At 49.5% G+C, this 13,218-nt stretch overlaps 4 protein-coding genes across 4 annotated transcripts; 1 reads left to right on the forward strand and 3 right to left on the reverse strand.

The window, feature by feature from the left end:
* Positions 1 to 61: 61 nt before the first annotated feature.
* Positions 62 to 1,248, reverse strand: JR316_0000539 (WHI2-like protein P4H10.16c; the record flags this gene model as incomplete). The annotated part of the gene is made up of 5 exons (XM_047886353.1): positions 62 to 67; positions 121 to 231; positions 288 to 477; positions 542 to 933; positions 991 to 1,248. 5 exons carry the CDS (start codon positions 1,246 to 1,248, stop codon positions 62 to 64), a joined length of 957 nt encoding a protein of 318 aa, XP_047754099.1.
* A 473-nt stretch (positions 1,249 to 1,721) lies between these two features.
* JR316_0000540 (Chitin synthase 3) lies at positions 1,722 to 6,298 on the reverse strand (the record flags this gene model as incomplete). Its single annotated transcript, XM_047886354.1, has 6 exons — positions 1,722 to 2,415; positions 2,473 to 3,340; positions 3,400 to 4,859; positions 4,911 to 5,502; positions 5,558 to 5,821; positions 5,890 to 6,298. 6 exons carry the CDS (start codon positions 6,296 to 6,298, stop codon positions 1,722 to 1,724), a joined length of 4,287 nt encoding a protein of 1,428 aa, XP_047754100.1.
* A 559-nt stretch (positions 6,299 to 6,857) lies between these two features.
* JR316_0000541 (CRAL-TRIO domain-containing protein C23B6.04c) lies at positions 6,858 to 8,159 on the forward strand (the record flags this gene model as incomplete). Its single annotated transcript, XM_047886355.1, has 6 exons — positions 6,858 to 6,965; positions 7,030 to 7,250; positions 7,307 to 7,414; positions 7,474 to 7,711; positions 7,782 to 7,897; positions 7,979 to 8,159. 6 exons carry the CDS (start codon positions 6,858 to 6,860, stop codon positions 8,157 to 8,159), a joined length of 972 nt encoding a protein of 323 aa, XP_047754101.1.
* A 541-nt stretch (positions 8,160 to 8,700) lies between these two features.
* JR316_0000542 (uncharacterized protein) lies at positions 8,701 to 12,913 on the reverse strand (the record flags this gene model as incomplete). Its single annotated transcript, XM_047886356.1, has 3 exons — positions 8,701 to 9,603; positions 9,666 to 11,386; positions 11,443 to 12,913. 3 exons carry the CDS (start codon positions 12,911 to 12,913, stop codon positions 8,701 to 8,703), a joined length of 4,095 nt encoding a protein of 1,364 aa, XP_047754102.1.
* Between the last annotated feature and the right edge of the window lie 305 nt (positions 12,914 to 13,218).

The raw sequence follows: 13,218 nt of genomic DNA on the forward strand, positions 1-13,218 counted from the left end.
AAAGGGAAGGTATTTAGCCGTGTAGATATTTCAATTAAAAAGAACAATCCAGTCGCGTCCGTCAAACCTAGAAATCAAGTTAATTCCCGCTGCAAACCCAAAAAATATGCACAGGCTTACAAGGCTCAGCTCTAGCGTCCAGACCCGTCTTGCCCATAGTTTTACTGTGAGGCTGGGTTGATCGCCTACTGCAGGTAATTCAATGTCTAATCCGTCCCACCAACATTTACGCTAAGGCAGTGCATTAGTGTGCTTACAAGTAGCGAGAGTGATGCCTAAATACATACAGCGGGTTTCCGCCAGAACAACAGGAGTTTCTGGGCCGTCGCCATTTGTGCACCATCGATTTCAACCTGCTTCTCGCCGTTGGGATGATGAATGATGCCTGTTTTCAAGAGAACAAGCGCTATTGATGATATACAGCATCGGGATGGCTCCAGTGCACGGAAGCCCCACTCATCCTCACGATCAAATCCACTGGAACAACGATGAAATCAGCGTGTTTGCTCACAAAGAAAAAGGAACCAAAACATGTGTATACCTCATACATAACATATCAATAAGATGTTGTTCGGCGACATTGTTCTCCTTGTTCACGTTGCGCTGCAGTGCGGTGAAAATATTGCGTTTGTCAATGAGGTAGTCACCAGACCGTCGCTTGATGTCAAGCATTGTATCATTCGCAATACCATTGTGATCAGTAGCAGCCTTCCCATCCTTTGGTGGAATGGAGAAATATTCCAGCTCTTCTCTGAGAACAATGATAGCCTGCTTGGACAACAATGGGTTTTGGGAGGTTTGCGGACTGAAATCCGGGGATTCGAAGAGATGCTGCTGCGCGCCAAAGAGTCCGGGGTTGGTTGCAGTGCCATAAAAGTTATCTGAAGCATTCCGGAAAAAGGTAAGAACAAATTGGAAGCAGTCGGGATCGAACTAAGGTTAAACGTCAGCTGGAAAGAACTCTACATAAGCTTCTATTGTTTCACGAACGTCAACGCCGTACACCTCTTCTTCCTCATCGTCACCACCACCGTCAGACAGCGCTATGCTCTGCCTACTCAGGACCAGTCCATTGGGAAACAAACATAACAGAACGGATTCCGGTAGGTTCATGATTGTCTCTCGGTCGACCTCGAAGCGCCTGCCGCGAAGATCCAAAAACAGCCTTGTGAGGAGTTGAGGCTGGAGGTTGGTGTGCGTAGGCACTTGGGATACCTGGGTTATTGGTGAGTTGGAGAGATTGGCCATGGCGGAGGGGACAAGAGGACAGGCGGAAGTGACAGAGAGCTGTTCGACCGCTGGAGCGTGTCTATACCATCAATTGCTTGTGCCATTTTAGGCCGCAACCAAACATGTGCCAAGGGCGGGATCACAGCATCAAACAAATTCCAAGTTGCTGCTCCAACTCAAGTAGAGCAATGGTCGTCAAAGGTGTACTATTTAGATGATACTTGTATATATAAAGGTAGCCAGTCGAGCCAACTAGAATGTCGTGAAGTGCACTATTACGTTTCTGATCTCCCCCATAAAGAGACTACAGTGATCCACTCACTCGTAAAACCTATTCCGAATCCTCAGAAACTACGAGTCGTGGAAAATATAAAATGAACAACGGGTCCGATAGAAAGTGTCAAATTGAAACATAAGCTGGAAAAGAGACGTGCAAGGGGAATGGGTCCGTGTGTATGTAAACAGAGAAAAAAAATATATAAGAGTGTCCATCACTGTGGAGGGCTGCCATAATTTGGCTGCGGTGGTGCTGCACCCGGCGGGAGAGAAAACACCGTCGAACTTCGAGAGTAACGGTTTTGGGGAGGAGCTTGCGATGTTGGCCGTCTGCCTGCTTGTCGTGCAACACGGCGCACACCTTCCGGACCAGGAACAGGTCCAGAGTCCATAAGCCGCACTCCTCGTCCCCCTCGTCCGGTGGGGTCATCGTAGTCCGGCACAAATGGTGTGTGTTCGTCGTAATTCGTAGGTGATGTCGTTTGTGATCGGAACGGGTTTTGCGGATCGGAGGGCGGTTGAGGACTCGGGCCTTGTCGGCTGAAGCGCGGGTCGAAGGGAGAGGTTGGAGAAAGGAGGCGTTGATTGGCCGACGGAGACTCGGATGTCTCTGTCGTGTAACTATCATTCGTCTGGGGACTTGGAATTAGACGGAGGTTGGATCCCGAGCCATTATCCGGGGGGTAATTGGCATCTTCGCTTGACCTTGACATTCCAACAGAAGACGCGGAAGACATTAACTGCCTGTTGCTGACGGCTAGCGGAGCAGGGAGCATTAGCAGGGCATTGCTATCATGTCTTGGACGAGGGTTGCTATAATTCGCAGATTCCAAAGTACTCGCGTCAAATGCAGGTGGTTGATGTGTAAGGTCAGAATTGGATGCCAGCGAATAACGGTTACTATCAGTCCTTGAAGAAAATATATATTAGCATACGTTGAAAAATTTCAAGAAAAAAAAAACTCACTTCCTCTCGTAGGTAGAATCTCTTGACTGCGTCCCGCTCTTCCAGCGACGGTCACGCTCAAATTCTGCCCATCGTTTCATCACAATATGCGAAGAATCGAACTCTCCCTCCTTATCACCGTGATCACCACCTTTATCACCGAGGACCTTTCTTGTTTCTCCCCATGAGAAGTCGTCGAAGTGCCAAAAGGCATAAGCGGGAAGCAGTCCGTTCCAAATGGGCAGAGAGATGAGATAGACCAACATCCAACCTACGTAGGCAATTTTGCGCGAGGTGACAACAATCAACAGACCCGGAAGACCAAGCACAATGGCCAAAAGGATCAAAGGAATAGTGGTGTTTGTTCCTCCCGGAATGATAGAGACTACGATGAGGTATAGGGTAAAGGCGATAGCCGCAGGGAGGACGAGGGTTCCAGCCAATTCCATTCCAACCACGAATTGCATTGAGAAACAGAAAGTACCGCAAAGATCGCGAACTAACAAAAGTTCTGCCAAATTGTGTATCGTTGAGTTGATCCAGCGACGACGTTGGGACAGTAAAACGCGGAATGTATCGGGAACAACAGTCTTGCAAACAGCCTGAGGGCAGAATACATTCTTGCGCTTTGGGAAAGTCTTCAACATGAGGGTCGTGAGATATCGATCCTCTCCGAGCAAAAGCAAGTTCTTTTTGTGAAGGGTATCGACCACATTCTCTGAATAGTGCTCCACGATATCGGGGTTGGCGAGAATCGGCACCCAATAACCGGAGTCGCCTTTAGGGGCCTTGATGCGGTACATGGTGAAACAACCAGGCAAACAAGTTACACCTCCAAACATAGACTCGAAAGCCTTGGTCATGTGGTGAGAGATATAGTACTCAAAGACTTTACCATACAAAAAAAATATTAATGAGAAGTTATATCATAAGATATGCAAAACGCACCTTGCATCATTGTCACAAAGGTTTCTGCCTTGTTCGCAATCTTCGTTTCTCCACAGAGACCCATGATATCTTCGTCATGAATCATACAACTGACCATACGCGTCAACGAATCCGGGAAAACCTTTGTATCCGCATCTACACAGAGCACAAGCTCGTACCGATCTGGACTGACTCCTGTAACACGCCAAAGAGAGTTGAAGAATTCGTACTCGAATGTCGTCATACGCTCGTCAAACATGACCTTCTGTAGGAATGCCATAAGCACAATCTGGCTGTCGCGCTTGCCACGATTTCCTGGCTTGGGGTCGTTAGCCTCGAGAGGATTACCACATTTGGCGACAAGGACCATGGGAACACGTTGCTGTTTCGAGCGTTCTGTCGTAGCGTCATCATAATCATAATAACCTGCATACACCTTGGCCATGTTGTGTCGTTTGTGACCGTCAGCGATAGCGACATAGGAGTGAGGTTCGACTTCGTTGACAGGGATGATGAATTCCTTCATCATCGTCAAACAAATCTCCGGCGTCGTCATCGTATTGCCAGCACCCTTGACCATACCATCGGCAATGACAAGAATAACCTTGTGACTATTGGGGTAATCTGTAGTCGCCAGAGAATCAAGAGTCGTCCGTAAACCTTCAACCGACTCGGAATAGGCTGTGACAAGGCAAATAGTGTGTGCCAAAGGGAAATTAAAAGGCTCATAGTCGATAGGAGGTTGTGGCACGACGTTGATCAATGGGAAGGGGCAAGGATTGTCGGCGAAATTACCACGAGGAGATCCTTCCGCAAGTGACATTGTGCTCCTGGACTGTCTATAATTTGGTGAGTCAGGTGGTGTGCCTTTCCCACCTTTGGTTGAATACATTGTGGAACGTTTATAGTTTGTGTTTGATGAATCAAGCATGCCGTACGCGGTAGTCGGTCTGCCTCCTGTTGTCTTCAAAAGATTATCGGATGGAGTGAATCGAGAATGGCTGGGCAAGAATGTCTTTCGATTGCCCTTTCCTGGCCGAAGGCCGTTCTTGTTGACATTAGGACGAAGTTCACTGGGAGCGGGGCGATAAATGTCGTTCGTCCAGTTTTCGATTTCAGTAGACCTTTGCATCCGCTGCTCGTAAGTTTCGCGAGGGAAATTCCCAAGCTTCCAAGAGAAGAACCACTGGAACATGACGGCCATAATGAAACGAATGCCGACAACACCAATGATGAAAATCAAGGAGAGGTACAAGACGACTGACGAAGCAACGCAACCGATCGAGTTGGTGTCGATGAACCCAATGTTGACAATATCTTGCAAGCAATGTCCAAGTTGCTGCTGCTTGCTGCGCTCGAAGAGCATGGTCAGATCTTTACCATTGAAGGTCCCGTTGGGTGTTTTCATGTCGTCAAAGATCTTGGGGTAGTTTACTTGTGCCCCACTGAGCCAGTTGAGCAGGTTGAGGTCGAGAACGGTACTGCAATATCATCAATAAGAAAGTTGATAGATAAAATGGCAGTGTACTCACGACCCGTATACAGCCAAGTTGCGTTTTGGATTCTTGATATCGTCCCATGTGTAGTAGACCTGACCAAGAACTTGCACTCTTTCCAGTAATGCGCGAGCATTGGAGGTAAGATGGCAATTCGTCGGCGTTTCGTATCCCGTAATGTTGGCACCAGATGCACCGTACTGACTGAAGATGTTGCAGGGGAAGTACCAGTCAAGACGGTTGCCATTGCCGGTGATGCTGGAGCTAGAGGCGCGCGTAATCAATCCCAAACAGTTTTGATTTGTCTTTTGGAATAAAAACGAAGCATCGTTGCCAGCGAGATTCCAACCACCAGTCAACAAAGGGTTGGTGGTACCATTAAAGGTACTGCCGGCCGCTGGATGACGGAAGTTTGTGAAGTTGTAATCATAGCCATGGATAACAACTGAGCCATTTCCAATGTGGTCGTCACCAATGGCACCACCATGAAATCGATTAGGAGGTTTCCCACAGACACTTATGGTGAAACCAAAGGTGAGAAAACCGACGCCAGCCATCAGTGCTCCAATAATGGATAAAAGTCCCATCTTTTCCCTCCAGGCTCGCTGCTGTTCTGGACTGCGGATTCCTTTTTTTGCAAGATGAAAACCGATGAAAGATGTTTAGAAAAGAAATAGGCTTACCACAAGACTTTAAGAGAAATGAGGGGACCAAGATAGTAAGGAGCATACAGTAAGTCATCCAGGGACCACCAGGACCAGGGCCCTTCCATAGCCCTGATTTTTTCTTGGGCTCTGGAATCGGAGGCGCAGAAGATGTGGAAGGCTGCTGGCGTTTCCTTCGAAGGGTGTGGCCGCGTTTGAAAAGGGCAAGGCCTGACTCGTGTACATCCTCTTCTCGGGCAAGAAGAGAACGACCTCTGCGCAGCTGAGGGTAGTTTCCTGTGGCTAGTAAAGCGAGAGAAAGAGATGGATTAAGAAAACGGAAGGGCAATACGGGGGAGCAATATTCTCACATGACGGCATGACGCCCACTCTGCCTGCCCCCTCCTCCTCGAGCTGAGCTACATGACTGCGATAGTGCCATTGCCTGTGACCTGGATCTATCTTCTCGCGATCTGGACGCACGAGACTTTTCTTCCTCGCCACACGCGCAGGGTCGAACTGGTCCGAGTGCTCTGGATCGCCGCTCAAGAGCTGGGGGACATAAGCGGAGGCGCTGCGCTGCCTATGGTCGTCAAGATGACCCTTCCTGTCGCCCTGCTCTACATCTTGAAAAGAGACGCCGGCCTTGGAGCCCTCTGATGGGTGAATAGGCGGGCGGGGCTGCTGCTGCTGCTGCTGCTGCTGGGGGTTGGGGGAGGCTGAATGGGAAGTGGGGCGGGCTGAGCGGGGAGGCCGCCTGTCAGCACCCCTGTTGTCCATGGGGATGGATGTAGAAAGGAAGGGAGGGTCGGAAAGAAATAGGGAGGAGGGAGGCGGACGGAGTTGAAAGAGGCGATGGATGTTGTCTGACAGCCAGGCTGGGAGAAACGAGCCCAGGTCGAAAGAGCCCGGCGACTGCCTTTTTTGGACTTGTCAACTTTGGCGCAAATTTCACTTTATGCATGTTTTAAATTTGCAACATGACTGCACGTGTAGCGCCCTCCTTGTCTTGCTGCCTCAGCCTAGGATGCTTTGAGACGGTCTATTAAACGAGGCGTCTTTGGTCGGCGCATAGCACGGATATTTCTCTCGCCTTTGAAGCTTCATGGCCATATTTTATTTTATTTCGTCCGTATTCTGGATGAATGTGTCACGTGGGATCTCGCGTGCAGCGCTGATCAGATTTCATTCTGCAGGCGCGCTCCTCGGCCAAAACGTTTCGGCCCGAGCTTGGCTGGCTTACGAGTAGCGTCGACAATCAGCGAGCGCCCGTCCAGGCTGCACATCTCCTTCTCCGAACTTGCCCTTGTTCTCTTCCTGCTCCTTCCCGTCTCGCCCAATGTCTCCCACTACCACCGTCCTCACCACCCCCGCTCCTGGCACCGTCGTCGGTCCAATTTACGAGTACTCCGAAGAGCAGCAGGCTAAGATGGCTGAGCTGCGCGAGGCATGTATTTTCTGGTCTATCCTCTGCGCACAAAATCTAACTTTTCACCGATCAATGTCAAAAGTATGCAGGTACTGTCATGCTTCCTTCTTCAGACGACTACTATCCTTGGGAACTCCGATGGCTAAATCAGCCCGACACAATCCCTCGGTATATGCGCTCAGCCAAGTGGGACCTGCCAGATGCAAAGAAGCGTATTCTGGCTACCTTAGAGTGGCGCAGAGAATTTAAACCTGATCTTATTCGACCAGACGAAGTTAAAATAGAAAGCGAGACGGGTAAAATGTAAGTAGCTCTCTTCCTACTTGACTAACTATTTTCATTGATCCCTTCTTTTATAGCATCATCAACGGTTTCGATAAAGACGGTCGCCCTATTATTTATATGCGCCCGGGAAGAGAGAACACAGAGACGAGTCCTCGGCAGCTTCGACATCTTGTGTGGTGTTTGTAAGCTTGCCATTTCGAGAGTAATTTGTCATTGGCTCTCATCCGTATTTCCAATCCAGGGAGCGCGCTAAAGACTTGATGCCACCCGGTCAAGAATCCCTTGTCATCATCGTTGACTATAAATCAACCACACTGCGTACAAACCCTTCAATCTCAGTGGCAAGAAAGGTGTTGAACATTCTCCAGCAACACTATGTCGAAACCCTTGGTCGTGCCATCGTTGTCAACCTCCCATTCCTCCTCAACTTTTTCTATAAAGGGATTGCCCCTTTCCTCGATCCTGTAACCCGGGACAAGGTCTGTTCTCCGTGTAATGTTGTTGTGCTGTGCAGAGCATTGATGTGTAGTTATGCCATGCTATCCTTAGATGCGTTTTAACCCCGACCTCTTTGAGCTCGTTCCAGCATCACAATTAGATGCCGACTTCGGAGGAGAGCATGAATATGAATTTGAGCCAGAGAGTTATTGGGACCAAATTATCGCGTACGTTTTGTCATATCCTCAAATTCTACATACAACCTTCATGCTGACGTCATGGATGACCTTTAATTTCTTTCTTTCCAGCGCTTGTGGGGTAACTCCAGAGGGCACCCGCGTGGATTTCCCCCCGCCTGGCGTTCACAACACATCACAGTCGGCTTCTTCCAATATTTCGTCAATTTCCGACAACAAAGTTCAAGCTGACGTCACTGCAATTTCAGTCGAAGCGGTCGAGAGCGCCCAACCAATTCAAATTGCATCATAAATTAACCATCCATCTTTTCATTGGCCTAAATCCGGGTCCACACATACTGTATCTATAATGTCCTTGTCCTGTTTTTCTAGATTTCCTGTAGAAATTTTTCATGTGGTACTATCAATTGTTATACTTTGCTTTCAATTCAAAACTTTTCAAAGAAAGCTCAATTCTATGCGCTGAATAACGCCCTGGTATTGTCGTTGTGCTACATACGTGTAAACTTTAGGTATAATGAAAAGCAAAACGTGATAGAAATCGAGATGCAAACGCCTTCGAATATATTATCGAATAATAGTGGCACTAGTGGTACAAAGTCAATGATGGTGGGGAATAATGGTGATGTGATTGATTAGATGTCCAGAGTATGGGAGTATATTTTAAAGAAAGAGTGAAAAAAGAAGGAAACGGAATTAAATAAAAAAGGGGGCCTTTTCAATTTGAACGTACAAAAATCCCGTGTCGAAGAACCGTCAGTTAAGAGGTCCGGCAAACAAAAGAATGGAAATGGATCTTTGAATTAGTACCAATGAAAAAAATGCCTTTTGGTCTATGTGCCTGCCTTCCAGCTAGAAGGGGGGGCAGCTTTGCGAGGTGGCAATCCCCGACTAGGATGTGCGGGCTGACTAGCAGTTCTTGATCGAGGGTTGGCTCTCATATCTGGGCTCGACCTGCCATTGGCAGACTGCGAAGCAGGAATCGGTGGCATTGGAGGAAAGTAGCCAGAGCTACGCGGTTGGTTTCCCGGACGCCTAACACCTTGCTGTCCATTGCGGGCCAGTTCAGCAGAAGGACTCGAAAAGTCGCCGTAAGAGCTTCGCGAGGAACTCCAGTTGCCACCGCCGTTACGCCCGCTGCTTGGTCCACCATATTCGCTTCGAGAACCACTGATGGCATCTCCTGGGCCAATACTCCCCGCGTACATTGAGCGAGCCCCGCCGCCATAGACAGATGCTGAGTTCTGCCAAGCACCTCCTTGCAACATGCTCATCATGTTAAACTGGGGAGACATCATCGAAGGTGCGGCAGAGCCACCGTAGACGCTTCCTCCTCCGTAGACACTTCCTCCACCATAGACGCTTCCTCCACCTAATCCGCCAACCGTCGAACCACGCTCCCATTCATCAGCGGCAGCTGCCATGGCCTGTTGCGCAACGGCCATCTGATACGCCTGCTTCGCTATCATCATTGCTTGTTGGTGAGCAGCCATGAAATTAGGGTCCGCGGGAGGAGGAATCATGAATTGAGCAGGAGAAAGTAGAGGCTGACCCATGCCATTGGCCCATGGGGTGGGGTTTGGTGGACCACCGAATCCCATTTGCATTGCCATTGGATTGCCCATTGCCATCATGGGGTTTAGGGTTGACATCCGAGCGTTCATAGTCTGGTTTATAGGCATGTCATCTTCATCATCGTCTACAATAGGGCCCTTTCCGTTAATAACGTTTCCAAGCTAAAAAAATAATATGTGTGAGCAACCAGTCCAAATAGATTTCAGTGAAGAAAAGGACGTACCTCAATTGCAGCCTTAGCCTCTGACCGCCTTCGTTCACGCCTCCTGTATTCCTTACGATCCTCATCGTTGCTGGTCTCACCGGCATCTGACCCACTTCTGCTAGACTCCCTCAAATAACTTCTACTCGGTGGTTTTAGTTCTTGTTGAAGATCATCCTCGAAGCTAACACTCCTGCGTTTCATGTGACCTTTGGGTTTGGTCTCTTCTTGAGCAACGATGTCACTGCCATCACGAGGTGTAAGCGGCGCCCGACCACTACTGGAATCACCAGTAGAGCTTGCAGGACTATTGCGTCGACCTGCAAAAGGCTTTTCAGGCGCACGGAAATTCTTAGGCATCTGCGCCGACAGAGGGACTCCAGTCAGCATAGTTGAACTTCGTTGGCGAATAGCAGGTGGTCTCGACGGGCTCCCTCGCTCAGACTTGTTCTGGCTGGTATTAGCCTGAGAAGCAATGTCGTCGCTCGTAAAGGATTTTCTCGGTGCATAGGAATTCGATGACGAGGATTCAGCCAGAAGTGTAGAACTTCGCGGTCTTGGAGTGTACTCTGAAGATCCAGTACCGCTAGATGAGGTGGCGGTAGTCGATGAATTAGCTGTATGCGTTGGCCTCGTTAGAGGTGGTCTGGAGGTGACACTAAACGCTGGTGGAGGTGAACGTTCTTTGATAGGAATAGGAGCGAGGATGGGAGGATTGCTGCTTTTGCCAATGGATGTGTCATTATCTTCATCCTCACTTTCACTTTCAGACGATTCTTCGGATGGCTCTCCATTTCGAGATATGAAGTTGACTGCACTTCCAAGTAATTGTGCCAGCTCTTGATCAACAGGACTATGTTCCGCCTTGGTTGGGACATTGGAAAGACCGTGCGCCTTTGGCATCGCCAATGGTGCATGAGTTTGACGGGGAAATGGCGCTGACTTTGGCTCAATTTGTGACTTCGACTTTTGCTGCTGGGGCACATCAGAGTCACTATCTTCTTCTTCCGAGCTTTCATCCGAGGTTTCGCTTGCCTTGTTAGAAGGCGCTGAATTGACGGGAGGAATTGAAGAAGGGTAGGCTGCTGTTGGGACAGAGCTTGTAGATGTCAAATTTGTCTGAACCACCTTGGTCAAGCGATCAGTAATAGGCACCCTTCTCTGTTCGGGGTTTATTTCCGATGTTTGTGAAACAGCTAACACATCCATGCTACCCCTAATCGTTTGCGTGTCGTCCTTGTTAGTGTGATGTTCCAACTCTGGGGCAGGGGACTCGGGCGGTGAGATAAAGTTCGCTGGTGGGTCCTTCCGTATCAAAGAGGAAGCTCCATCCGGGTTAGGGTGCCACCCAGAAGGAGAAACTGGACTCTCCACTAGGTGAGGTTGAGTGTTTGGCGATGGCATCTTACCAAGAGATAGCAAGGTGGGCCCCTTGGTGAATCCTGCATCATTCTCATCCGGAGCTGTATACGAGCGCTTCGGGGCAGTAAGTTCGTTTATATCGATGAGAGGTTTAGGGGGGAGATGGGTATTTGACCGGGTAGTGACATTTCCAGTAGACCTTGCGTGCAAATTGGAATACGACGACATTGCACTTCCAGGTCTCCGGGGTCCAACAAGGTTGGCTAATGGTGCATCGTCTTCCGAATCAGAGCTGGATGATATGTGTGAACTTTTTGTTGGCGGTGGTTGAGGCGCTTTGCGAGGCTGCGGCTGATTAGGTCTACTTTCAAACATGATATCTACAGGTATTTCTTAAAAAAGGGTAATTTTAGGGGGTTTGACGAAAAAGACTCACTGTTATTAGAGTTTGAATTGCCCGACGCAGCCAATATGCTCGCTCTCTTTGCAGCTGCTGTTGGAGATATTGCACTGGCAGAAGCACTGGCTCGTGGTCTAACCCCACCTGTATAATGACTCATGCTTGATTGAGAACGAGGAGGCAACTCTGAGATCTTCTTCGTTATATCAGACTGAATGGATAACTCCGGGCGAGAAGATGGAGTTTGGGAACCAGAATGTCCAACGTGGGATTTAGGCGCACGCTGGGGAAACGGTGTGTCCTTCGATCTGGACGGCACTGATGACATATTTCCATGTCCTAATTCTGATTTCGCTTTCACTTTGTCAAAACGTCCAGGTGTATTGAATGATGGTCTCCCAGTACCCTTTGGGTGACCCCTTTCGTCTGCTGATTCCTCGTCAGAGGATGAATCAGATGAATCGGAATCAGATGTGTATGCAAGTGCCATGCTAGAACGCCGTCTTTGCTGTAGAGTAGCTGGAGGTTGGGAACGAGGTGGCCGGGGACTGCCGCCACGAGAATCTTCCCCAGACATCGCCCCGGGATGAGGCGCGCCAGGTAACGGACTCGTTGAACGGAAGGAAGGAGAAGGAGATCCTGCCATACTGCGCCTTGATTGAGCTTCGCGGAAAGCGGCGACAGATATCCGTTGGGAAGAATCAGAGTTTATGCTCTCTCCGCGAGGGCGAGGAATTGGCGGGGCCAATGAAACATTGGAGCCATTTGATGGGGAAGGCGGTCGGATGTGGCGGAAGGACTTGAGATTGAAAGATTGACCAGGCTCAGGGCTATTTGGCGATGCAGTGGAAATGGGTGACATATTCGGCGTAGAATTATGACCTGAGGGAGACGGGGAAGGTGAAGACTGTTGATGTTTTGCCCATGGAAACAGGGATGGTCGAGAACGTGGATTATTTTGCGAAGGATTGCTGCGAGAGTCTGAAGTTGGATCGTTGGGTAAAGAACGTGTGGAAAGAGCGCTATTTGGATCGCCATAGGCTGCAAAGATGGCAGATCTAGAGGGTGGGGGGCGGAGACGGCGGTCCACGGGTTCGTCTGTGCTGGCGCGGGACGGAAGTGGTGGCCGGGGGGAAGTGTTGAAATTGTGAGCACTTGTTTCCACAGAAACATTGCTCTGTGAATTTACTCCTGAGATGTTCGACTTTTTGCGGGTAAAAGGCAGACGTAGACGACTGCCATTAGATGGGGTTGGTGTAGAAGGAGGTTGTGGGGGAATAAGTGTGTGTGCTGTGTGCGCACGAGCGGCATCTGGATGCAGCAGGTCTCTAGAAGGAGGATAGGAAGATAAGGATTTGCCTGCGTAGGAAGAAGTAGTTGGAGATGAAAGAGTCGAGTCTAGTTCAGATGCAGCTGAGCTGCTGTGTATGCTGCCGTTGTGGTCGTCGTGCTTTGCGCGGGGAGACGGCTTGTTCTTCCGCGAGAAAATGCTTGACAAGAGGGGCATTGAATGAAACGGAACAGAGCCCGCGGGTGGAATCCAGAACTGGAGGCAGGAGAAGACAGGTGGGAACTGCGAGGCGTGGGGGCGTCAGACACGAGTCGTCGGAAAGAGAGATAGAAAAGATACACGCGCCGCAGACGACTGCGATGCAGCGCTGTTGTCGGCGGTGAGGAGGAGGCGGAGGAGGCGGAGAGTGGGACGAGAAAAAGAGGCGCGAGTTGGCTGGGCAGGCCACCGGCAGTGACACTGTTTGCGGCTGTTGATTGCATTTGTTCTTTCTGGGAAATTTACGCTCTCCTGAATCTATG

This window comes from Psilocybe cubensis, chromosome 1 (genome assembly GCF_017499595.1).
Source record: "Psilocybe cubensis strain MGC-MH-2018 chromosome 1, whole genome shotgun sequence".
Taxonomy (NCBI): domain Eukaryota; kingdom Fungi; phylum Basidiomycota; class Agaricomycetes; order Agaricales; family Agrocybaceae; genus Psilocybe; species Psilocybe cubensis.